The sequence below is a fragment of the Choristoneura fumiferana genome, chromosome 27 (genome assembly GCF_025370935.1).
Source record: "Choristoneura fumiferana chromosome 27, NRCan_CFum_1, whole genome shotgun sequence".
Classification (NCBI taxonomy): Eukaryota; Metazoa; Arthropoda; class Insecta; order Lepidoptera; family Tortricidae; genus Choristoneura; species Choristoneura fumiferana.
The window spans coordinates 10650495-10676911 of NC_133498.1; the positions used below are offsets into that span (position 1 = coordinate 10650495).

Here is a 26417-nt window from a genome sequence, read left to right on the forward strand (position 1 = left end):
GACTTAGTTCCCAAACTAAGCAAAGCTTGTACTATACATACTTATAATAGGTAATTGCATACTTAATACATATTAAACATCAAGATCCGAGAACAAATATTGGCATTATTCATACAAATATCTGCCCCGGCCGGGATCGAACCCGGACCTCAAGCTTCGTAGTCAGGTTATCTGACCGCTTGGCCATCCGGTCGACATGTTATGTTTGTTGCAGGGCGCGATGTATCGTAGCGACAGCTTGCCGTCCGTGTCGAGCGGCTCGTTCGCGCGCGGGGCCGCGCTCGCCGCGCACTCCACGCAGCTCGACCTGGGGCGGGGGCGGGGGCGGGGGCGGGGCGGGGCCGGGGCGGGGCCGGGAGGGGGCGGCGCGCTCTCGGCCGCGGCGCTGGCCAGCGCGGTCGCGGGGCACGCCGCCGCGCTGCGGGTGCTGCTCGGAGAGGCGCGCCGCCGCCGTCTGCAGGTATACAGACAGACAGACACACTCTCTTCCATTAGGTAGTTTATACAGGGTGGAAAGTTGAGATGGGGCAGCAATAAGACACTAACGTTAGTTAAAATGTTCAGTTTTTAGTTGTCTACATACTGTTTAATTTTCTTTAAGCATAAAGGACTCATATTCGTAAAAAAACAACATGCGAAAGTTTCACTTTGCAAATTAGTACCCTACGAACTGTATGGAAAAAGTTTTCTTTGATTTGTGGGTGTTCTAGTACTCTAACCTTAGTTGGTCTCAAGAGTGTTTTAATCCTTGATAGAATGGGACCGATTGGCATTAAAAAAAAGTCAAATCTGTCGATTTTCTCGCTGACTGTATATTTTTTCAAAAATGTGAATGTCGATTGTCATCACTCAAAAAGTTAGTAAAGGTCTCCTAAGAGCATTTTCGCCTAGAGCAATATAGTAAATAAGTGAAAATAGAATAACAAGTAAACATGCAACCGGGCAGACACATCATAGGCAGTAGGCAACGTGCATCAGACAGACAGGCAGACACTCAACACACGCGATATAAAAAATTGTTCAAAGTCAATCTGAATCGCTACCTCTTACCCTCTGATTCTGTCGCCACACCAAGTAGCAGTGCTTACGCTGCTGTAATTTGCTATGAAGAGTAAAGTACGAGGTGATCTTTGTTTGGTTTTTTTGAAAGAGCCATATCTTCCTAACGCCCAAAGTCCTTTATTAATTACTTATCGATAATTTGACATTGAACTCTTTCACAAGTGACATAAAACTTCATGTTCATAAAACAAAATTTTGACTTGGGCGTTAGGAGGTTATGACCTCTTCTGGCTGAAGATGATCAACGCAACCATCGATGTCCTAACTAATATTATAAATTCGAATGTGAGTATGTCTGTCTGTTACGCTTTCACGTTTAAAGTACTCACCCGATCGTAATTAAATTTAGAATGGGAATAATTTGCGACCCTGCGGAGAGCATAGGATGGTTTTTATCACATTGTATAGTTCCCGCAAGCGCGCTACAAACGAAGTCGCAGGCAACAGCTAAGTGTTAACTAGCGAGCTTCAATATAACGGTGTACCGTTTTGCCCCACAGGTGTCCCCGCCCCCCGCGGAACTGTACAGTTTCGACGAGTACCCCACCCGCGACGTGGGCCCCGCCACGTGCGACGCGCCCCCGCCCCGCCCCCGCCCCGCACTCACTGGCCCCCTCGTCTTCCTCCGTGTTCACACACAACCCCACTGTCGTCAACGACGTGTTCGTAGCTGGTTCGTACAGGAACCGACCGGATTTGTGCGGACAGACTGAAAAAGTTGGAAGGGGCAGGGGAAGAAAAGTCAGGATCGTTGGGATAGAAATGGGCAGGCCTTATAGATTGTAACTAGGTTTTTTTACTAGAACATTGCTCTCATACAGCCAGTATAGTTTGTGTATATATATTGTCTAGATGTGACCATTCCCAAATACTCATCATCAGCCGAAAGACACTATTCAACAAAGGCCGCCTTTAAAATAGCATCCATTGGTTGCCGGCAACTCGCGCTTCGGTCCACCTAGTGGGAAGCGTGCCAGCGTCTTCCGGTTTGTGGTCGCCACCTTTCTTCCCCAACGGTTATCTGGTCTTCGAGCGATGTGACCCGCCCATTGCCATTAACTTACATAAATTAAAATAAACCCAAAAGATGCCTTAATTAATAATTGTTTGTGTACAAATTTGCCCCATTCTGGGGCAAATGTTCGTACATTGTTATTATAAAGTAGAAAAAAAAACTATTTTTATTTTCAAAAAAAAAAAAAGGTTTTCGGTCGCACCGCGGATGGAATTCAAACCCGCACCTCCTGGCTTTAGGCCTTGAGTGTGCTACCAACCCATCAGAAACTTTGATCTCTTGCATACACCAATAGTGGCGAATGATGGGAGTTTTAAAAAAAATCTTAAACTTTGTTGAACAGTACGGCTGTGCTGATAATATAAAACAATGTTAGAAAAAATATGATTAAAGTGTATATCAAAAAAATTAAGTGTTATATTACAAATACGTAGGTATGTATTACGTACCTAAATCCTTTGTATACATTGTTTTATTGTTTGTGGTTCACCGAGCTAAGGGCCGTATCTGTTTATGTTTGGACAAACAGAACAACACAGTGGCAAAACAACTTGAGCTTGAACTTGCCAATGTGCTATTAGCTACCTCAATATGAATTTTTAAAAATTCTTTAATTTTCTGTTTATTTTTATATCAATATTGTAAGATAGTTGCGTAGTTAAAACGTTAACCAAAAAGTATTACTGTGTAAGATATACAGGCTGGGGACAAATGAGGGGCTCTGAGACGAAACTGCCTTAAATCCTTTAGTTAGCTCATTTTACTAAAAGGAAACATTATTTTATTTTTAAAAAGGAACAAAACTGCATTCAAGGGGTTTCTAAAATTCGCTTGTCTCATCCGGGAATCGAACCAGTTAAAAATAAAAATAACAACACGACAGGATTATTGTTCAGGGTGAAAATTTTCTAATACATTTAGGGGCTGTTTCACCATCCATTGATTAGTGTTAACTGGCGGTTAGGTGTGATGCTGCCTCTATTTGTTTTGTTCGAATAGACGGAGACGGCACGACATTTAACCGTCGGTTAACGCTAATCAATGGATGGTGAAACAGCCCCTTAGTGTTTGAAATAAAAAATAAGTTGAAATCTAACACTAATTCTACTTTTCTCAAAATATCCGTAAAAGTTGACATTATTCTTTACATATCAGAAGGTGAAGTGCATAGTTTATGGTCAGCGAAAAATTAAAAAGTTAAAAAGATTGCAGGCGCGCTAGCTCGACAATAATGAATTAGCGCGCCTGCAATCAGTCACAATTTTTTTTAAAGTTAAAAAGGCCATGGAAATTTTGGCACAAGTCGTATACAGCCAAGTCTAATGGCCGGTATCAGATATTTTGTTGGAACTCCGGACTTTTTCTATTGGGTCTGAAACAGCTTGTGGTGTTTTCGGTGGAAAAATACACCTGCAGTTTATTTTTAATGAAAAAAGGCGGGAAAGCATAAGAAAAATATTGGAATAAAATTAAATGTTATAATATATTTTGAGAAAAAGTTTATTCTATTTCAGAATTATTCACCATTTTTGAGAAAAGCTTTACATTAGTCTCGCCTGGAATAGCAATTGCTGGCTTCGTATTAGTTAAACGGACGAGCTCGCGTACTCAGCCAGCAATTGCCTACTTCCAGGCCACGACAATAATCTACTATTATCATCCATTCTAATACGCATGAACATGAAAGACAATTTTAATACATTTTAGAAGTCTTGCGTAGTTTTTTTTTAATTAAAGTAAGTTTCCTTTGTGTAAAATGAGCTAACTAAAGGATTTATGAAGGCAGTTTCCCTTCCCTACAGGGCCCATACATTTTGTCCAATCTATATTTGTTAAATTTAAAAGATATATCGTACAAAGTGCCATGATCTTAATGTAAGAAGTTTATAAATAAAATAAAGGCCTATGTTTTTATAAATACTTAAAATTAATGTTCCTAAAGGATGCGGTTCCTCAAAAATGTTATTTAGTTTTTCAAATTGTTATGTAGTTTTTGTTTTTGTATAATGTTTATACAGTGTAAGCTGGCCCCGTAAGGGCTGACGCTAATTTCTGAACGGTGCTTTAGTTAATAATATGGTTTAGTATTGTAAAACAAACTTTTCCGACCTTCAAATATGTACGTTTTCTAATGGTTCCTTTCCATAGAAAGTGTACTTTGAAATTAGAACCACATGTTTTGTATTATTACAAGGATCAATATTATCCCCTTTAGTCCTATCTTGAAGTCAGATATGGTAGCTGGCTACAAAATGGGAATAATATTCCCGAGTGGAAGTTTGCTCCGAAACGGGTATACTTAGTACCATTTCTTAATTTTTTTTAAATCTTAAATAGGATGTTGATCGTTCTCACTTGGCAGCTAGCTACGAGATGGGAAAACACAGTTCCCTTTTCGTAGCTAACTAAGTACCAAACCTGGCTACGAAATGGTACTATAGTTATTTGTGTCACAAGGGAGCAAAATGGTGTATTTACGACGAGGGCGTACATTGAATCCAGAATGTAGCGAAGGATTCTACAATAGAATCCTGAGCGTAGCGAGGCCAAGATGAAAATAATTTTGCTCCCGAGTGGCTCATACAACTTTTCACACCAAGCATTAAGAAACTTTAAAAAAAAAACAAATTCTAAATATTATTAAAGAACACCCAGCATAGAAAATGGCGTAGCTTTACAATTATCAACTTAAAAAATGGCCTTTGCAATAAAATTTGCCTTTCAAGGCTTTTCTAAGTATTAGTGCAACTTTTCTGTTCTGTGTTTCTTTTTTGTTCTGTTCTGTTTCTTTTTTTTTTCTGTTCACAGAAAAGTTGCACTTTGCTCCCTCTCGTCAGGGAGGAAAAGTTACTTTTCTGAAGGATACGTGTGAAAAAAGCGTTCCATGTCATGTTTATTGCAGATTCCTTATATTATATGACCTATTTTGAGATAGAATGGTTCGTTAATATATACGTTTTTAAAAAGTCTGTATCGGCACTACTTACTTTTAAAAAGCTCTTACCTCGAAATTGATAATTTTTCTGAGTGAACTTTATGAACATTATTTCAAGAGTCAATTGTTGAATGTATTGACTTGAGATACGAGATTTTTTAATGTAGTGACGTATACCATTTGGGAGGTTTTGGGGAACATGCATATTTTAAGAAAGATGTCAATTCGGGAAAGTGTGTTTTACAATCCTAAGGAAATAAATGCGTTAACACGCTCGGCCCCAGTGACACAACGTCTCTGACTTTTAGTTCTTACTCCTACGCCAGTGACACGTATGTGACTGCTGTGGGATGTGCGCTATGCCTATCGTAAGAGCTTAGTGGACCGTATTCGGCTCCGGCAACGTTCCGCTAAGCCCTTACGCTATGCCAGCCTTTAGGAGGTACTTATTATTTTGACACGACATGGGAGTCACTGGCATAGGAGTAAGAATTAAAAAGTCACAGACGTGCCACTGGCACCGGAATGTATTACATCCAATCTGTGACACGTATACGTGTCACTGGCATAGAAGTAACTGCTGTGGGATATGCGTAGGCATAGTGTAAGAGCTTAGTGGATCTTTGCCGGGGCCGGACGTGTTTAGACGTCATTGACGAGAGAGAAATAAGGCTTGAAATGTTTGTTACGCCAGAATATGTCGACTGATATATTTGAGTGTGGTCAGTTGCCCGACTTGAATATTTTGTAAGTTTTGTACAAATTTATATGCGTCAAATCCGAATTAACGGAATAAAACGAATCTTGAAATTTGTATTTATTTCATTTTTACCTTTACCTACCTGCATGAACATAATTGTGGCAGTTGAAATAAAATTCCAAAGTTTTACATGGTTTTGCAATTTTACATACCTCCCATGGGAAGATCAATCGTGTAAAATTTAATGTTTCTATACTTAGTGGTTAAGATTTTGGATTTTACACGGATCCCGTGGAATAACGGTATAAAAGTAGCCTGTGTGTTATTCCAAACGTTCTAGTGCTCTGTCTACGCCAAATTTCATCCAAATCCGTCCAGCCGTTTCAGCGCGAAGGGGTAAGAAACACATGTAACATACTCGCAAACCTGCATTTCATCACACTACTCTGAAAAAAATCTCTTATCTCAAATCAATATGTCAACAAAATAATTATGTTCTTATAGTACACTCAGACAAATTATCGATGTTGAGATACGACCTTTTTAGGGTTCCGTAGTCTACTAATTTAACAACCCTTATAGTTTCGCCATGTCTGTCTGTCCGCGGCTAAGCTCAGAAACCATTATACTAGAAAGCCACCAGTCAAAAAAAAATTTTGTGGTTACTACATACCTCCCAAGACGTATTGTTGGGCTGTTTTTTTTTCGACTAACCCTATTGCGTGGGGTACTGTTGGATAGGTCTTTTAAAACCATACATTGGGGGGTTGCTATGACGAATTTTCTATTCAGTGATCTGTTTGCTTGTACAGTCAACGTCATAAATAAACGACCACTTTTGAGAAGTCGGTACATAATTTCGTATGGCTTTTCAAACATGACGTTAAAATGACAAGGTACAAAAGTGGTCACTTATTTATGACGTTGCTTACCTATTAGGGACGTGTACTTCGGGTTAATAAATGAGACAAATTCCAGTGTTAACAAATTTATTTATGCTTTTATTTTATATTATAATTATTTCGTATTATCTCTAATTATTATTCATATTTAACTTACTTTTTTTTGTAAATTTATAAATTTTATAAAATAAAATATGTAAACTTTATCCTATAGGAACTTATATTCATTTGCAAAAAATAATATACACATTACACAACAATAAAAAGTATGCAATTGGCGTTGCCAAAATACATACGTAAATTTATTGTTTTCGAATAAAATCAATGGAGATAAAATGTATAATAATAAATATTGTTAGTTAACGATGTATTATAATATGTTACGTGCGATTGAGAAACCATCCTAGACGGACGTATAGCTCTGTCCTGCTCTGCCTGTAAGACTAACTTAGTTAATATATTAACCTAATAAGTACACTATGAGTGAAGCTAGTGCTGCCCCGAAACGATTAATCGAAAATAGCTTTTTGACAATTCTACCATTGTAACCTGAACGATGATGATTATTAACTCAAATAACCTTACCTTTACCTTTTGTTAGCAACTTAACACTCTTAAGACCCCACGATTTCCACAATCAAAAATGTTACCTATCTATTTCACTGACATAAACATACCTGCAATTTAATTTTTGTTTAACTGTCAACATAAAACGTGGCCAATATTTTTTCATAATTTAACTGATGGACTAATTAGAATTTCTTATGACAACAGCCCAAAAGTTTTGGATTAAAAAACATTAAGGGGCTGTTTCACCATCCATTGATTAGTGTTAACTGGCGGTTAGGTGTGATGCCATCTCTATTTGTTTTGTTCGAATAGACGGAGACGGCATCACATTTAACCGTCGGTTAACGCTTATCAATGGATGGTGAAACAGCCCTAAATTAATAAATCAAAAAACCCGTCTGCCCTAAAGATGGTCCCAAAGAAGATCAGCAGATTGTTGATTTGGGACCATGGGATGTTTATTGTATTTTGTTTTTATTTTCATTTCTACCCATCTACCCATGTTGTCACGAACAAATGATTTTCTTTCTTTCTTTCTTCAAATTAAAATTTAATACCTACATAAAAAAAAATTACAAGTAGGTAATTACAACAAAACAAAAATTTCGTTAGGTTTAAGCTAACCCCGTTTTGGTTTTGTGTCCGCTCGCTTTTTGTTGGTGTTTTTTGCATTGCAGATGTTTTTGGACGGTGAAATGGTCTTTGGAACCATTCTCACGCACACATCATCATCATCATTATTTACGCAGCCGTATTAATTAACACCGTCCCTACTGTGACGTAACTACCCTATTGTGACGTCATTGCCAAAAAAATCCGGGGTCTAAACATAACCCATCTTCGGGCAGTCGGGTAAAGGCATCATGTGTTGTGAACATAGTTGTCACCTAGTTTCTTCTGTTCTGTGGTTGTCACGAGTATTGCAGTGATTTCGTGAGATCTGCGGCGAGCAGTCGTCAGTTTACAGCGGAGCTACGCAAAAGGCTTCATCTCGGGGCGGTCGCTACTTCACAAATATTGCTCATAAAACATTGTACATTTTGTTAAATTTAAGCTTTTACTTGACTGTACTTGCGTCAATACCTACAACATGCATTTCAAGTACCGACCTCTGCTAGTGGGTGAAAAATTAATTCACCAACAAGATTGGATCTAAAAGCGAAAAGAAAACTTAAATCGGTTGAAAATCAGGAGACCCACTTGCTCGTTTGCCATCCAGTCAAAAAATAAAAAAAAATGGATTTATAGTGATTTTTTGAAATCTTTATATTACTTATCGAAAATACAAACTGAAATATAGATGCATAGGAAAACCAGCAAAATAAGACCAGGTCCTCGGCATTCCGTGCCACGTGCTATACACACACACTACACCACCACTGGACAGTGAAACAGACACGTGTTTTTCTTATTTAGTCACTTAAGCAGCGACACTAGCGACATCTATGCTGTAGCCCTCATCGAGAAACTTTCAGCATCCCATTGGAACTAACCGCTCACCCGGACAAGAGATGTCGTTATTAAGCAATCAAATTAACCAGCGTTAGACCTAGCATTAGACCAGCGCTGGTCTTATATTTCTGGTTTTTCTATGCATCTATATTTCAGTTTGTATTTTCGATATGGGTTTTACGGGATGACCATAAAAGTAACAATTTTTTTTGAATTGAAATAAAAAATGTAAAAAGATTCAAAAAAAAACAATCTTAATCTTTATACTTGTCTCTTTCTCAAATGCTTTTCTCTATGCAGCAAGTATGGCGTTACTTGCGTGTGACGTCACATGCAAGTATGTCTTTCTCTGTCTAATCTTGACTTTCAAACCTTTATAACTTTGTTATTTGTAAAGGTAGCTTAAAAATTGTTTATCTATTCGATAACAGGCATTGTAAAGTTTTAATTTATAAAACATATAAAAAATGGTCAAATACCGTAATGCTGATTGAAACAAGTTTCTACCAAGTGTGATGCACAAAATTGACAATATATAAATACGCACCACTCTGAGTCAGATTTAGAGGTCTAGAAACCTAAAATATTAAAATAGAGAGTGGTGGCACAGGGTCGGAGCAATCAACGAGACATGGCGTGCGTGGTGGTTGCTGGCAAACGCGTGGCCGGGGCGCGCGGGGCGGGGGCGGCGTCAGTCGGCAGCGCTGCTGTCAGACGCGCTGGAGTCCGGCGGGCGCGCCTCGGGCGCCGGGATCACCAGCTCGTCCGGGCTGCGACAGAACACCCGCTCGGTACAGGGGGGCTACTACCAAATTCGAAGTTCGTATAGTACCGTCCCTCTCACTCTTGTATTGAATAACATAAGCGCCAGCGGGACGGCAAGATACGAAGTTCGAATTTTTCATTTCGTAGTATGAGGCTTAGTGCCAAGAGTAGTATTTCCAAATCTAGTCGGGTCCATATTGGCTCGCATGATTGTTGAAATGAAATGAAAAAAAAAATCAAATAAAGAAAGGGTAAGTTACAATGCGAAACTATTTTATGTGCCCAATGGTCCCGCCTCAGCATAAATACAGACTCCTCGGATGGAGTCGGCGCTGGTCTTCCGGCGAAAACATTTAAAAGGCGGGAACACATTAATAAAACGCGACGCCACGCCATGCCACGTCGTCCAACGCATTTTTCTGGGACTGATTAGTACTGACACGCGTTGGAGGGCGTGTGCAAGCGTGTCGCGGCGTCGGGTCTCAAATAGTGTTGGCACCTTGTTAAAAGTCATAATGTTATGTTTGTCATAACTTTTTTTCTCTGAGTCTATTCATTTGTTCAGGATTAAAGGGATTAAACAATCCTAACCTAACCCTAGAGTTTTCTATACGATAACTATTTTAAATTTTCAGAAACAAATACGGTTTCGGCGGGAAAGAAATTACGACTAACAAAAATTACATTATGACTTTGCTGTGTAAGGGGGCGTGCTATGAGTGTCTGTGGGGGGGGAGGGGGTGTAGTCTCACTTGTCGCGGCGCCACGTGAACAGCTCGTCGCCCAGGTTGAAGGTCAGGTTGCTGCGCATGACCAGCTGCACCGGCGCGCCCGCGTCGTGCGCGCTGCCCGTCGTCTGCAACGTAAGTTTACACCTAGTACAGGTAGTGCCACCAGAGTTGAACTGAATGATTACACACACAGCTACAAAAAGAACTGATTGCACAAAACGAGAATGAATGAAATGAACGAGTAAATGTCAAAATCCCGCTGTCATTACACGAGATGTTCTTGTGTGCGTGACCTCAACTCTGGTAACACTACCCTATAGCTGTGTGTGTAATCATTCACTTCAACTTTCGTGGCACTGCCTATTTATACCTGACCGCAACCAATATTTGCAAACATAACCAAAACATAAACCGAATTTTGATTTGTTTTAGTATTTTATTAGCCTACAGTTTACGGACACCGAGTAAATGACCATTGACCAGCATTTGGATTGAAACTCCGGGATTTCACTCGAATCCCGCGGGATTTTCCAAAATTTATATCACGGTCTTCATTGACGTTGCACTAAAAACAATTGTGGAAAATATCCAAACATTTTTTCCTGGTTCCGTGGGAATTAATATATTTTTTATTAAGCTTATACAAACAGTACAATGTGCTACAATGGATAAGAATACCTGTGCCAAAAGCTAAAAGGCACTTTCTGCCGTAACAGATAAATTAAAACATCGAAATAATAGTAGCCTTTGTTTACTCTAGACGTCAAACTATCTACATACTAAATTTTATCCAAATCCGTCCAGTCATTTTAGCGTGAAGGAGTAACGAACATATATACACACAAACTTTCGCATTTGTAATAATAAATACACACGTCAAAAAAGGCTCTGGATATTTATTATTACTATACCCTAGACTAATTTGATATTTTGACTCAGTAGTATTGCCCATTACTGAAATGGTCAGAACTCTCTAGTAAAAAAAATATCCCGTGAATTCCCGTGGTACTTTTGAGTTGAAGGAACGCGTTGGATTGCATGAAATAAAAAATCTAGGATCAGACTGTACTTGTTTTAAGTTATCTTTACAGGCGTTTAATTACGCGCGAAGCGAGAGAAGAGTAGAGACAGTTAGCGGCGCCACTGACAGCGCGGTAAAAAATGAAACTATGTTACGTTCCGTTTCTAACAGTAGTGTGATAAAAATATTATAGCATATGAAATGAAGGTGCGGCTGCATGCAAGTCGCTCGTCACTCGTTTCCAGTGTCAAATCTGATCACGTGACATATAGCGATAAAGCTGAAAATGTTGAGCTATCGCTGGAAAAAAAACTCAGTTTCGGCAAAAAAACCGTTATTTTTTTTCATTCACTCCAATTTCTTCTTTTGTTCCACTGCCACGACTGCTACTAAATGAGATAAGAAATTAGCTTGCAAGACAAGATATTTCCTGCAAGCAGCCATCTTGTCGCTGCTGCTCGACGCGGCGACTTAACGCTACTTTTTTTAGTCGCGGGAAATTCAAAATCACGTTCAAAATGTGGTCACGTGACTGGATTTATCGCTACAAACGAGTGACTGCATGTGGCCGCACCTTTAGGGCAAACGAAAGAGACTCGTTACCTCGGTGTCTTCCCCCCCTCCTGTGGTCCCCCGCCCCCTCCCGCTGGCGGCGTGGGCGAGCTGCGCGCGCGCCGCCAGCACGCGGCTGCGCTGCGGCGGCACGTCGCGGAACTCGCCCGAGCGCGCGTCCGCTGACACTACACGGAACCTAAACAAAAACATTTTATTCGGACGACTTATGTGGTCTGGTTCATCCTCTTTAGGTTAGGGCAAGTTTGTTTTATAGATTCAATGAAAAAATAATTATGACAAACATTACATTATGACTTTTGAGAATGCTGTGGTTCTATCATTTAAGAATTTCTGAAAAAGTTCCGGTTTACGCAGGAAAAAATATATGTAATAATAATTATGATAAACTTATATTATTACAAACAAAAATTATGCGATTAGATACGTACCCCAAATAGGTAAACTTAATCAAAATAATAATAGTGGAATCGAGACAAACCAAATGTTATTACATCTATTGTTATGTACTTATGATTAATCTCTGTAAATAATTATAATAATATGTAAAAATAATTAAGCAGACCTTGCGTCGTGCTTGGGATCCGAGGTGTGGGGTTCATGAGTTTGGGGCGCGGCGTGCTCGGGCGAGGCCGCGTCGGGCGCGGCGTGCGGCTCGTGTCCATCGTGTCCATCGTGGCCGTCGTGTCCCTCGCGCTCGTCGTGCGCGTCGTGCGTATCGTGCGCGTCGGGCGCGTCGTGCGGGTCGGAGTCCTCGTGAGTGCGCGTTGGATGCGCGTGGGACGAGTTGCGCGCCTTTGAGGGACCTGCAATCGTTTACTTGCTGTAAAGGACTGCTTACAATTTGTTAATTAGCAAGTTTAGGTGCGACACAGTGTAAACAAGCCTTTGTAGTTAAATTACTAAGACCAGCTGTGTTAGGCGGCCACAGACCTATTGATACAGTTTCTACCCAGAATAGAACAGGAAATAATTGAACTCGGAAGGCTAGACGACAACATCGTCTGTATGGTATAACTCACCAGTCCCGGCGTTCCAATAGTCGTCGTCGCTCTCGTCGCTGGCGCGGCGCACGAGGCCGGGCGCGTCCGACGCGTCCGACGTGTCCGGCGCGTCGGGCCGTTTGGCGAGCAGCAGCGGGGACTCCTCAGAGCGCTCGGGCTCCGACGGCGGAGTGAGGCGCGAGCGAAGCGCCGCCGAGTGCTTGTGCTTGCGCTTCTTCGAACGCTGGACACGCAAACATTATTTATTCTAATTTCGCTTATTGGTGTTACAGAGGTTTTATTTTAGTTGGTAGTGACTCCTAACGCCATCTAGTGAACACATATAGAAACTACAACCGTGTTCTACGTCGCGCTGTCGAAGTTTCACAACTCGGACGCTACCGTCGCTCGTCCTTCGGACTTCGGTCTCCAGGCATGACACCTGTCTATTGGAGCCCCCCCTCCCTCATTCTTCATGTAGGTACCTACATGCTTAACGTAGAAACAGCTCAGCGGGCCGAGGATAGGTAGATAAGTGAAGAAGAATAAATCTATGTGGTTCATGGCGTACCTATGGCACACACATTCCCGCACATCGTGCATCGCTAGTGGAAATGCAGTCTAATAATCCCTGAATCGAAAAATGGCTTTCTCAAACCTGCATTAGTCCTTATCAATCGTTGTGATGCCACTAAGATGGACTGCCACACCCTGTTCACCCAGCTGCTAACGGTGTAAGCGAGCGAGTTCATCGACAACTCAGAGACTGATCAAAGTACCATAGCAAGCAACCCTTCGTGGTCAGAGACCTTATTGTCTAATACACTATGAATCACAATCGTTTTCACCACTTCTTTCTGTCACACGGTATAAGACGAGGATAGAAAGAGACGGTGAATGCGATCACGAACGCCAGCGCGTTAGACAATACGGCATCGGAAATACAAACTGAAATATAGATGCACAGAAAAACCAGAAAAATTAATCAGCGCTGGGAATCAAATCCAGGTCCTCAGCATTCCGTGCTGCGTGCCATACCCCTATCCTATACTACCACTGGACAGGTACAGACACGAATTTCTCCTATGCACCCATATCTCAGATTGTTTTTTTTTTTTTTTTTTATTTGACTGGATGGCAAACGAGCAAGTGGGTCTCCTGATGGTAAGAGATCACCACCGCCCATAAACATCTGCAACACCAGGGGTATTGCAGATGCGTTGCCAACCTAGAGGTCTAAGATGGGATACCTCAAGTGCCAGTTATTTCACCGGCTGTCTTACTCTCCACGCCGAAACACAACAGTGCAAGCACTGCTGCTTCACGGCAGGATTAGCGAGTTAGATGGTGGTAGCAATCCGGGCGGACCTTGCACAAGGTCCTACCACCTGTTTGTTTCTTATTTATTTAAGCAGCGACACTAGCGACATCTATGTTTTTAGCCCTCAACGAGAAACTCTCCAACATTCCATTGGAACTAACCGCTCAAAAATAAAATAAAATAATAACAGCCTTATTCATAAAAAGTTAGAGCCTCCTTGAAGGCTCCTTGAAGGCCCGATGCTAAACAACATGATTCATAAACGTCTGTTAGCGCTAATCAGTCGATCAAGGCTCTGCTAAAGTTAGAGGACGTAGACCCTCTTTATCTCTCTGCTAAGTCACAAATGGCCGCCAAAGTTTGAACAGCTGACTTTGACTAGAGCAAAAAACATAGGTACCGAAGATATTTATAGGGTGACCTGTCGTTTTGCCGAGTTTCATTACGCAGATTTTCGTTTCGCAGACAACTGTTGGCAGATTTTTCTTTTGGCCGAGCAACGTTTGGTATAATTTCGTTACGCCTATTATTCGTTTCGCCGAGTAGTCGGTAGGAAGAATAGCGATAAGCAGATTTACGTTTAGTAGATTGTTTGTTTCGTAATTGTTCAGTTAACCGAACAACTGTTCGTCGAGACACGATAAGCAGAGTTATCACATGGCATTCATATTGTTAAGTAGATTTAATGTTCAGTCGATTTTTGTTTCGTAATCTGCGTAGATAAAATCGGCCAAACGATAGGTAGGATTTTACTGAGTTGACTATATAAATATACTAGCATTTATCAAAATGAAGTTAGGTGCGACGACGAGCGTCAGCGAGGAGGAGTGTTAGGTAGAATTGCGACCAACAACGCACGAGCCGAGCGAGCGAAGCGAGCGTGCCGCGGTAGCGGCCGGCGAAGTGCCAGAATCGAACTGCTAGCATCGCGACTTGGTTTGTTTAAACTCCAATGTAAAATAAATACAAATGATGGTCAAAAATACGTTTATTACTTGCGTTATACGTTTGAAACTTGTGAGGGTACATAAAAAATCATAAAAAATGCGCGGTCAGCACGGCGTGTAAAAATGCTAATAAAGCCATAGTGTAATCCACACATATTCACGGTGTTGAATGCCAGTCCCCATGCGAAACGAAAAGATGCGAAAGTTGATATGCGCACTGAATAATAGTTCAACCGTTACAAAAGCGAAAGGTTGTTCGACCAAATGTGCAAAATGTGTAGTGATTAATAGGCTAAACGAATTTCTGTAAATAGTTGTTCGGCTTACTGACTCATATGCCGAGTAAATAGTCTGCTAAAGGTTGAGTTACGAAACGTTAGTCTGCGAAACAATACATCTGCGTATAAATTCATCGGCGTACCGTTACTCGGCGAAACGTTGTCTGCCAATCAATAATCTGCCTAAAAATAGTCGGCGAATCATTAGGTAACCGTACCGAAGATATTTATAGTGAAGGCAGGGCTACGCAGATTTAAAAAAAAAAACAGGAAAATTTATTTCAGGAATTTGTATTAAAAATCCTCTAAATTAGCAACAATAATTAACAATAAATATGAAAAAAAATAAGGATGATTAACATAATTATGGCTTTTTGCACAACATAAACATGCGGATCGGAAATGGCGGGAAAACAAACATCTCGCTTTTTTTTCCCTGGTAATTTGCTGTCACTGCTGTCAATTTTTTTTTTAAATTATCGATTAGGCCATTTTTTGTCTTTGATTTGTCAAGGTGGCCAACATAACGCGTCTAATCCGTCTATCAGCAGCTCAACAACTAGCAGACTGCTAGCAAGCGTTTATGAATCATACTTCTTGACAACCGTCTAACAAGCTTAATCAGTCTGCTAAGTAACAGACCGATCAAACCTCAATTAAGGTTTTTTTATGAATAAGGCTGTAAGACTCCAAAAACCAATCTTAAGACAATACGGCATCAGATTTGGGCCGCGAAAACGATAAGTCACTTTACTACGAGTACAGTGGCGGAATGAAAAGGGTGACCAGTAGGTATTCAAATGAATTAGTTACACGTTGCAAGCACATGTTACCTTTTTGAATGATATTATGACGGAATACGTCATACTCGGTCGATAAAGCAGTTATACTGAGCAAGCAAAAATAGACCTTAAGGTAGTTTACTTTTTATTCTGCGACTGTACAGTCCGCGCTTTTACGCCGTTAACAATAGAGTCGTATTCAGATATTTTTGATTAAATTTTTGCTCACAAGTTTATAATAAATATGTGTAATTAGTAGTAGGTATGTTTAATTTCAGGTTACTATTGTTATTCGTTTTTTTTTATCATAACACATGAATTTTACCCTGAGTAAGATTTATTATTTTTAGCATTCTAGGCGCTTTGGTGTTGTAGGTACTGTTAGGTCTGTAAGCCTAAAATGTAAACTGTTATAAATAAATAAACTCGACTGTACTTACACTGCCACCCGCAGATGTAGTTCACGAAAATGAACTTTTGTGAAAATGTTTTCATTTCCAACGTCGTATTGTCTAGGGCGCGTGTCGCGATCGCATTTACCTTCATTGTCTCTTTCTGTCCTCACTACACCGTTTGACGGAAAAAATGAGTAGGTAATAGCAATAGCGATTTTGACTCTCGAGTGCCTGCGACAATACGGCGGCCTTTGATAAGCGCTTTCTGGTTCACTGTCTTTAAGATAAAGATGGGATCGAAAAACCTGTTAGGTATAGTAACAGTATACGGACACAAGAAAAACTATAATTTAAATGTATGAACATTTTATTTCACAATTTGTACTTTTGAGTTACTATAGGTCTGTAAATGTCTGTGGGTCGACGCATTGACTAGAATATTAAAAGCTTACATGGCGTGCATAATTTTCCATCGTATTTATCGGAAAAGTTCATTTTTGTTGTGCTCTTTCTATTAGCTTGCCATATTAGTACCCATCGTACAGTGCAAACAGCCGTTTTGACATTTGAAACTAAATAATAAAGTTCCATAGAGCGATGCTCCTGGTTAGCTCAGGATCAATGTTCCGTTAGATGGCGCTGTTATCAATATTGCCTTTTTTTATTTTTTTTCGTAAACTATGAATATTTATTTCACCAAGAACTACTCGCTGGTGTATCTAAGCGTAACCAATTTTTTAACCTCACACTCGAAATGAAATATTCCGCCAAAGCCGCAAGCAAGTTGCTTAACTTTTAACGTCAATTACGGCTTACGGCCGTATACGGACACGGATATGAAAATGTGGCTCATTCGGTAGGTAATACAATAATTGATTGACATTTCGGGTGCCGTCGTATTCCGATTGAGATCCGACTTTTCCCGATGGAACGTATTCCATCGGGAAAAGTCACTACTACTACATCTGTACTAATTACATGTGTAGCTTCTTGTCCAGGAGTACCTTAAACTACCGGTACACTGTCTATTATAAGGTCTGTCTGTTTCAAAATGTATATTAATACGTCACGGTACATACTTCGGTATTTGGGGTACGTCTTGAGGACGAGTGTCGTGCCCCCCGCTACCTCACGAGCTGGTATTCCGCGCTAACCATACCCACAGTTGATATCGTGCACGTACTTGGGATCCTGTCCGCAGAGCGGTATGGATCGTCCGATAAGCGGGTTATAATACATGATGCAAGGGGGGGCGGTGGGGTTGTACATCTGGTAGGGTCGGAAGGGCAGGCGGGGGGTTTTGGTGCGGCGGGGGCGCCTGGTGGGGCGGCGCGGGGGGCACGACAGTGGCTTCTCCGTCGTCGTGGTGGTCGTGGGCTTTTTGGTCTTCTGCCGGAGGGCCTTGTACCGCAGCAGAGGGAGGTAGGTGACGCTGTGTCGCTTGCGGCGCGCGCTTACTTTGGGGGCTGCGTAGGCGGCGGGCTTGATCTCCACGAAGTCCTCTATGATGATGCGCTTGGGCTGCGCGGTGGCGTCGTTCGGCGCGGTGGAGCCCTGCGGCCGCGCGCGGGTTTTCTTGCTATCTTGCTCGCCGGCGCGCTCCGCCGCTTTCTGGAAAAAGTTTGCCCCAATGCCGTAAGTAGTTGTTCCATTGTCACCTACATATTAGATGTCCCTACATAAAGTTTTAGCCAAGTAGCCAAGTATCAGATGCATGCTAAAGACGGCAACTGCTGGAACAGCCCAGCACTCGGACGCTCTGGCATTGTGCGATCCAACAGAGAACCACTATTTATTATGAAGCTTTTTATTATTCTGCCACTTCAATGTTATGCCAAATCCGTTAAACAATTTCATATTATGTCAATGAAAGGAGCGGCCACACCGCACACGCTCAGAGGAGGCAATTCCAAGCTTGTGGAGATGAGGAAAGACTGACCTCAGTGGGGGGCGGGGGCGCGGTGGGGTCGCCGGGGGCGGGGGTCGCGGAGGTCGGGGGGGCCGCGGGCACCACCCCCAGCTTGTGCAGCACCTTGCGCTCGCGCGGCCCCAGCTGCGTCACGCGGTTGCGCTCGAACACGCGCCCGTTGTTTATCACCTGGAGATATGCGTTCATAAACCATTTATTAAATCAGCGTTAGTTTACGGATGTCCATGACAATGAACTAAAAACAATTACGTTGCTCACCCGCGACCTTATCATAATGTCTATGCAATAAATGTGTGTTCATGCAGCTTCTCTACCTCCACACAGCAGGAATACACACAAATCACACAAACCCAACTATCACCACCACCTTTCTACACTGACGCGTTTTGAACTCAACCAGAGTTTATCCTTAGAGCAACACATCCGTACACCATGCTACCAGATGTTAGACGCAAGACTTTTCAAAGGAGGGAGGAATATAGTCTAACATCTGGTGGCGTGGTGAACAGTAGTGTTGGTCACCATGATGATGAAAAATACAATCTTTTTGTTGGGCAGCAGGCGGCGGGGCCGCAGTGGCGCGCCTCCTGTAGGTGCGAGGGCCTCACCCGTATGTTCTTCTCGTTAAGGATGGTGACGAGGTCTCGCACGAAGCTGTTGTTGGGCAGCAGGCGGCGGTGCGCGCAGTGGATGTCCACCTCGAGGTGTTCGCGCGAGTTGTTCATGAGGGTGCGCTCCACGACCAGCACGAACTTGTTCTTGTGGTGCTTCTGCTTCTGTTTAACAAACGCGTTTAGAAAGAGACAGAGAGATCGGATGCCCGTGGGTGGGGTCATTATTCGAGCGTTTGTTCAGAATGATTTTCGTGGATACATAAATAAATAAATATAAATAGTTATTCCCTTTTCGCAAAAACATATACATCACACACAGGCATTTAAGAAATAAATAAAAAAACAAGTTTTTACGAAATCGCGCAGCGGTCTCGGCTCAGCATAGTGAGTTGGCCGTTTTTGTTGACATGGAGAAGATATTGTTACAGTTTTCAGTTAATACAGTTTAACTAGACGTCTAAAAAATTAATAAGAATGTCATCAAATTCTACAGCCTTCAAATAAGGCGGTCGGAATGCTTGAATAATAATAACTCTATATACGAGTATACTAATCTCTCCTCCTTATACTTATGTGGAACACTCGCAGCCCGTGGTAGGTAGACCATAGGTCATTGGATAGACACGATTGTGGACTTCTAAAATAAAGTGTGCGCTGGCACGTGGTGGTTTAATTATCTAAATTAATAATTACTTTTTTTATTGCTTTGCGAGCTGCAAATGTTTGACATCAGTATAGCGACTATTAGTAGGTACTTCAAATGATATGCGGGCAATACTGGAGATGTGATAAGGACCAACCCTAACCAAATCAACTATAGGCTAGATAGGACTCTTGATTTTAACCTTTTCGACGCCAACGACTCAATATATACGCACCGCAGGTTCCACGCCAACGACCATCGATCCAACGACCTATATATACGTCCATTACTTCAATGCAAAAGCAACCTTCGGTCTATTGAGTTAAGGTTCAATTTCAGACATTGCAATATAGAAGCCTGGCGTATGGCCTTTGTATGGCTGATGACTTTTGTACTTGACGTGGCGGCGAAAAGGTTAATCCCCGACGCAATTAGTGCGGTATTACATGTGTAAGTGTCTGTGGCATCATAACTTCCAAACGCATCGACCTATTTTGAACCGGTATTTTTAATCAGAAGCTAATTATCAGCTACGTTTCATTAAAATCGATTCAGTCGCTTTAAGACACTGGACTTTGAAATGACAATGTCGAGTTTATTTAAACTATTATATATAAGTGCTTGCACTGTTGTGTTTCAGCGTGGAGAGTAAGACAGCCGGTGAAATTACTGGCACCTGAGGTATTCCATCTTATTTTGATTATAATATAAAAATAAGAATTGTAATTTATGACATTTTGCATGCCAGATGATGGTGAAATATGTGAACCAATATTGTCTTTTAATTAACACCTCTTGTACCATATTTCAAGCGAAATAAAGTTATTTGTATTGTATTTGCCTCTAGGTTGGCAATGCATCTGCAATACCCCTGGCATTGCAGATGTTTATGGGCGGTGGTGATCTCTTACCATCATGAGACCCACTTGCTCGTTTGCCATCCAGTCGAATAAAATAAAATAAAAAGTTGGTCCAGTTATTGTTTTTTCTCGCCGTGTGAGATGTGCTAAACGTTACCACATAATAATTACTTAGGGGCAGTTTCACCATTCATTGATTCATTGTTTTGTTCGAATAGACGGAGACGGCGTCACATTTAACCGTCAGTTAACACTAATCAATGGATGGTGAAACAGCCCCTTAGGATTGACTCTGGTCTCCAGAATTACCTCTCACTTAATTTTCTTGCATACTTACCTGTATACTTACAAGTCACTTACCTTCTGTATTCTTACAAGAAAAACAAGAATCTCCGTTTGTTTGTAATCTTCACAACACTGGTGCCAACACACTCATAAACGTGAGAAAACTGGTGAAAGATATTATTGAAAAAGATTTCGTACTCACTGTAAGACCTGAAAACAATCTAGTATATTGTTTACCTATGTATTGTTCTCTATTATTATGTCCATATAGGTACCTAATTAGGTTTTAGTGGTATAGCATTTTGCTATAGCGACTGCTGACCTAACAGCATGACCATCATATCGGCTTCACGTAGGTATGCTTGTGGATTGTTGACAATTGGCATTTTTTTTTTCAGAATTTGTTATTTAGAGACAACTGAACCTTATCACTAACCTTCAGTAGCTAACCCTTTTGATCAGCGTCATAAAATACAGCATGTTATTTTTATCGCATTTGATCGATTCGAGTCCCGACTAAGACAAGCGATTATTCAAAAATCCATAAATGCACAATTTATTGTTTTTAAAAATAAAGGAAAGTCTCCTTTACACAGAATGTGCTATTTTCAATATTTAAGGTAGTTGCCATCCATGTGGCATTCGATCTTTCCAAGCTGTATATAAAAATGGAGTTTTATATTATGAAGAATTTGAGTTGCAAATTTGTGAGGTTTGAAACGTGATATTTTCCAAAGCGCTCAATATCCAAATTTCATAGTTGAGGATCATTCTTACCTGTGCTAGTATTACCATACATAAAAAAACTTTCAACCTTTATATTATAAACTATAACGTAGGTCTGGCTGCCGCGGGCTCTTGCTCTAATATAATAATAGCAGTGCCATGAGACGTTGTCTGGGAGCAGCGTGGTTTCCCAGAGGCAACGCTAAATGAAGGTTACGAATACCATAATCAACACGTTCTTTATCTCTGTCTAGACTCTAGAGGATAGAGACACGTTGTATGAGTATAACATGTTTCCTTAAATCTTTCAGTCTTAAAATTTCCGAGTTACTCACACTGCTCTATTTAAACGGGCCAGTATTCCAAGGTTCCGATAGACCTTTGAGGCCGCGGTCACAAAGTTCGCGGGCAACGGTGCGGTAAGCATGTTAATATTGTGTGAGAGGGAGGCAAACGAAATCATTCATTGCTGTCAGGTTGCTGCCAGGCAGCCACTAAGCGGCGAGCGTCTTGGCCGCGCAATGAACAGACAACACGCTCGACGTGCTGCCTTCGCGACCGCGACCTGAGAAGTTAGACCCCAGAGGAAAGGAAGAGCACACGTGCAATGAAACAGAGTGTATGTTAGCAGAGTTTATTGGTGGCGCGGTCAGCTGACCTTCTTGCGGCGGCCGCCGCGCCGCTTGTGGCGCGCGCGCCGCGACCCCCGCGCCCCGCGCCCCCCGCGCCCCCCGCCCCCCGCCGCCGGCAGCGCCTCCAGGGACAGCAGCGACCGAGACTTGCGCCTGCATAAACAGCACGGTATTACACTTAGGGGCTGTTTCACCATCCATTGATTAGTGTTAACTGGCGGTTAAATGTGATGCCGTCTCTATTTGTTTTGTTCGAATAGACGGAGACGGCATCACATTTAACCGTCGGTTAACGCTAATCAATGGATGGTGAAACAACTCCTTAAACTCTGTCTTTTTCCAACTGTTTCATTTCCCAACTCACAATTTTCTATGAAACCATGTTTTATTCTGAACTTTCATAAAACAAACCTAACCTGACCTACTGTGTTCTATAAAAGCATAAGAAAATACACTAAGTAAGAAAAATGTTTGGTTTCGGAGAAAATTGAGTGTTGGGAAATGCAGTTGGCAAAGGAAACATTTGGCAAACAATATATCTGCGAAAAGGCAGAACCCGGGGCTAATTGACAGGCGAAATATCGGCGAGGTCCGTTTGACGCTCAAGGGCGGATCCCACAACCCTAATGGACTTGTGACGACACAATTTCACGGTCTTTGAAATCGATAGGTTAATCTTCTAATTCGTGGAAAAAAAGGATATAATCAAATTCAAAAATCGTTCCTGAGTCATGCATGATTGCTCATATAATAACAGAGTTCGTACTTCGTCAACTTGTTTTTTGGCAATAAACATTTATTTTTTTATTTTTCGACTCACACTTGGTCGATTTTTAGCAAGCTGTGCCCAAAACCTTTTTTGAGGGCTGAATCCGCGCCTGTTGACGTTACGATCTTGCTTGCAATGAGAGCTATCGCCTATGAATTCGCCGCTAGAGGCGCTAGTGTAACGAGACGTCTCCGAAATGTCAAATGTCAAATGTCACCGTTTTTGGGTGAAGTACGCGGGTTTATGTATAATAATTATAATTATTAGAATATTTTGTGAGTATTTTGCAATACCTGAAATTAATTATGGCAATTATGCGTTACGGGGCAATGAATGTCTGTGTTTTGAGACAGTTTTTTTCTTTCGGAAACCTTTGTCCTCTCTTTTTTCCGAACAAAACGGGACTACGCAACACTGTGGCATGCTCGATATTTTGATGGTACGGTTTTAAGGTATTAAATATGATTTAAATGTAAATTTTGTTTTCACGACCGTAATAAAAAACGTAAACCAACCACTATCTTTCAGGCAGGATCTTTGTCTACAACAGTGGCGCCAACTGGTGAGCGCGAAAACGGTAGCCCTCATTGGCTCGAAACTTAATCTGTCACCTCCCAGGATAACAGGATCAAAGGAATTTGGGCACAAATTTGTGCCTCTGGGAGAGGACAGATTAATGAGCCAATTGCAAGCAAGACTTCATAACGAAGTGGAGCGTTTGAAACAAAGTGTAGTGTTTGTGTGACGCGGGTGTTGTCTGCTTGTGTGTGTCGCTTACCGCTGCCGCTTCAGTAACTGCAGCCTTTCCTCCTGGTCGGCGGATAACAGCCCGTCTGCAACAACCAACGGGATAGTCACGACTCATTTTCATTTATTGTCGTCATGGTAGTTCAATGTACAGTAATAGATGTTCATATAATTAGTAGTTTCCCTCCCTGAAGAGGCGTAACGTAAGTAACAGTTTGGTATTTACATAAGCTTTGCTAATATTTTTCGTCTGAATTTGGTTCGAAAATAACCTCTGTTGTTAAGAATCCAGCAAAAAACTCAAAAGTGATTTAATTCTAGTACCATATACTCGTAGTATAAAAAAATATTCAGCCTTTATAGAATAACAAAGGTCTGGCTGTCGCAGGCTCTCGGTCTAGTATTTTTTTTTTATGATTTCTGGTGTCCGCACTCATTGCGGCTGGTGGTTGTAGTCCGCGAGCCAAGCCACTCACTGTGGCTGGTGGCGTACTCCCCGTAGTCGAAGGCCCAGCGCTGGGCGGGTGCGTCGCGGCAGGAGCGCGCGCGCGCGTCCCCGCCGCCCGCCGCGCCCGCGCCGCCCGTGTCCAGACACAGCCCGGACTCCACGTGCTGCAGCTGCTGCGTCGTCGGCAGGTAGCGCCATTGCTGGAACACACCAACCAATGTCACACCCCCCATCCAGCCTTAGCCAGCCAGGCGCCCGCGCCCCGGCCGACTCGTGACGTTAGCGTCCTTTCAGACACGACAAGCGACCAAATGACAGGTCATGCTCACTCCTACGAGATAAGCCTATAAAAGTTAATACCGCGGAGTCTAGTTTCCTATACAGCGATAAAAATAGGTATTCAAAGCGAGCTGACGGACAGCCGCCATGGTCCCCCCCTCCCCCCTAAACCCGGCACTGAGTCCTCTGCTGGACCGCTGCCTCTCCCATACCACGCCACTGTAATCCATCGTCTTCGTCGAAAATATTTTTCCCAAAATGATTAATTTTTAACTGTTTCATATAGACGAACGTTTTTTTTTAAATATAGGATTGTTTTTAAACTAATTATCCTGAAATATATCCCAGTATCATAGTGTTTGTATGTTTGTCCGTCTTTCACGTTAAAACGGAGCGACGGATCGACGTGATTTTTGGCATAGAGATAGTTTATAGGCCAGAGAGTGACATAGTCTACTTTTTATTCCAAAAAAATGCAGTTCCCGAGGAAACAGCGCGCGATAATAAAATTCCACGCGGGTGAAGCCGCGGTCAAAAGCTAGTAGTTTATAATTTCAGAAAAATCGTTCTTTCATATGAAATAATTGGGAAAAATATTTTCGACGAAAACTCAGGATCCCATGCCCCATGGCAGCCAGGTGCCCTGCAAGTGGAGACCTCAGTACGTTTGCCATCCCACCATCTCCACCCAACAGCCATTCCACCTCAATGGCCATCAGGTCTGCGGCACGTCTGCCCGCTACCATTTCAGCTTGCTAATGCGCTGAGCTATGTCGATGACTTTATTGGTTGGTTCTTTGTTGGTTGGTAATTGTTGGTGACGACTACACTAATATAAAAGAAAGTTGCTTTCCCCGTTTGCCTGCCTACATACTCCTTAGCTCCTAAACTACCCAACGGTATTAATGTACCTATATTTTTCACCATCAGCTTTATAATTTTTCACTGAAGGTTTTTATCTATAGCGACCCAAGGGAGGTGACAAATGAAATAAGATTATTTTTTTCTAAATTACGCCAATTTGTTTTGCTGCGGGGTTATCGCTCTACCCATGTCCATGTCGCTGGTATGCGTCGAAACACTGGGAGCTCATTAAAGGAGTTGCAGTCTACAATCGTAGAAACTGCGTCTAACGTATACCGCCTCAGACGATGTATGCATTAACCGTCAATCATTCAAAATCGAAGTAGTAATAAGTAAACAAAATTCAAAATGTATGTTTCTTACCCATGTCCTAGAAAAAGAACTAACTAAGCACAACAACATTATACGCAAGTCCAGGATTAAAACTAACTACAGCCCGCTACTTCGCTACCACTAAATTCAGAACGCACACCCCTAGTTCAGCCAAGTCAAACTCGAAGTCACTGATGGGCCAAAGGCTTAAAGACCATAGACCAAGTGTGCCGTAAATGGAATAAGTGGATGGCGTAAGTGGAATGCCGAAAGTTTCTCGATGAGGGCTACGGTATAGATGTCGCTAGCGTCACTGCATAAGTGGCTAAATAAGAAACAAACAAGCTGAGATGTGTGGTGCATAGGGGAAATTCGTGTCTGTACCGTTGTCCAGCAGTGGTATAGCACGCGGCACGGAATGCCGACGACCTGGGTTCGATTCCCAGTGCTGGTCTTATTTTTCTGGTTTTTCTGTGCTTCTATATTTCAGTTTGTATTTTCAATTTAGGTTTTACGGGATGACCGTAAAAGTAATACTTTTTGGAATTGAAATAAAAAATACAAAAAGATTCCAAAAACCCAATCTTAATGGGCCGTAAATCCTAATCTCAAAGACAAACTACTGAAGAACTTAAGGAAAGAGGTACTATTATAATAGGACAAATAGTTATTCCACCGAAAAGGCGTTTTTAACGCTCTCTTGGTCGTATGCGGTAAGGACCGCGTGTTTGACATGACTGCTCTAGTAAAATATATCTTTATATACGAGGTGTTAATTGAATAACTGAAAACCAGAAAGTACTTTGTTCAAAATTGAGAATAAGATCAATTATACTATTATCCACTCAAAGGTTGACCGGTAGAGATCCCTGAAAG

General features: G+C 41.7%; 2 protein-coding genes across 2 annotated transcripts in view; one reads left to right on the forward strand and one right to left on the reverse strand.

Annotated features, from left to right (window-relative positions):
* Window positions 1-231, forward strand: part of LOC141443263 (uncharacterized) — an 8975-nt gene extending 8744 nt beyond the window's left edge. Inside the window, exon 8 of the mRNA XM_074108472.1 lies at window positions 215-231. Within this exon, the coding sequence (XP_073964573.1) occupies window positions 215-231 (17 nt within the window). The remainder of the gene's footprint in view (window positions 1-214) is intronic.
* A 9083-nt stretch (window positions 232-9314) lies between these two features.
* The window catches only part of LOC141443578 (uncharacterized), a 46376-nt gene continuing 29273 nt past the window's right edge, over window positions 9315-26417 (reverse strand). Inside the window, exons 13-23 of the mRNA XM_074108886.1 lie at window positions 24115-24286; window positions 23670-23724; window positions 22149-22275; window positions 18971-19138; window positions 18372-18530; window positions 17891-18043; window positions 12749-12953; window positions 12292-12532; window positions 11757-11904; window positions 10154-10257; window positions 9315-9406 (exon numbers count right to left, since the gene is read on the reverse strand). Coding sequence (XP_073964987.1) covers window positions 9328-9406; window positions 10154-10257; window positions 11757-11904; window positions 12292-12532; window positions 12749-12953; window positions 17891-18043; window positions 18372-18530; window positions 18971-19138; window positions 22149-22275; window positions 23670-23724; window positions 24115-24286 — 1611 coding nt within the window. The 3' untranslated portion in view covers window positions 9315-9327. The remainder of the gene's footprint in view (window positions 9407-10153; window positions 10258-11756; window positions 11905-12291; window positions 12533-12748; window positions 12954-17890; window positions 18044-18371; window positions 18531-18970; window positions 19139-22148; window positions 22276-23669; window positions 23725-24114; window positions 24287-26417) is intronic.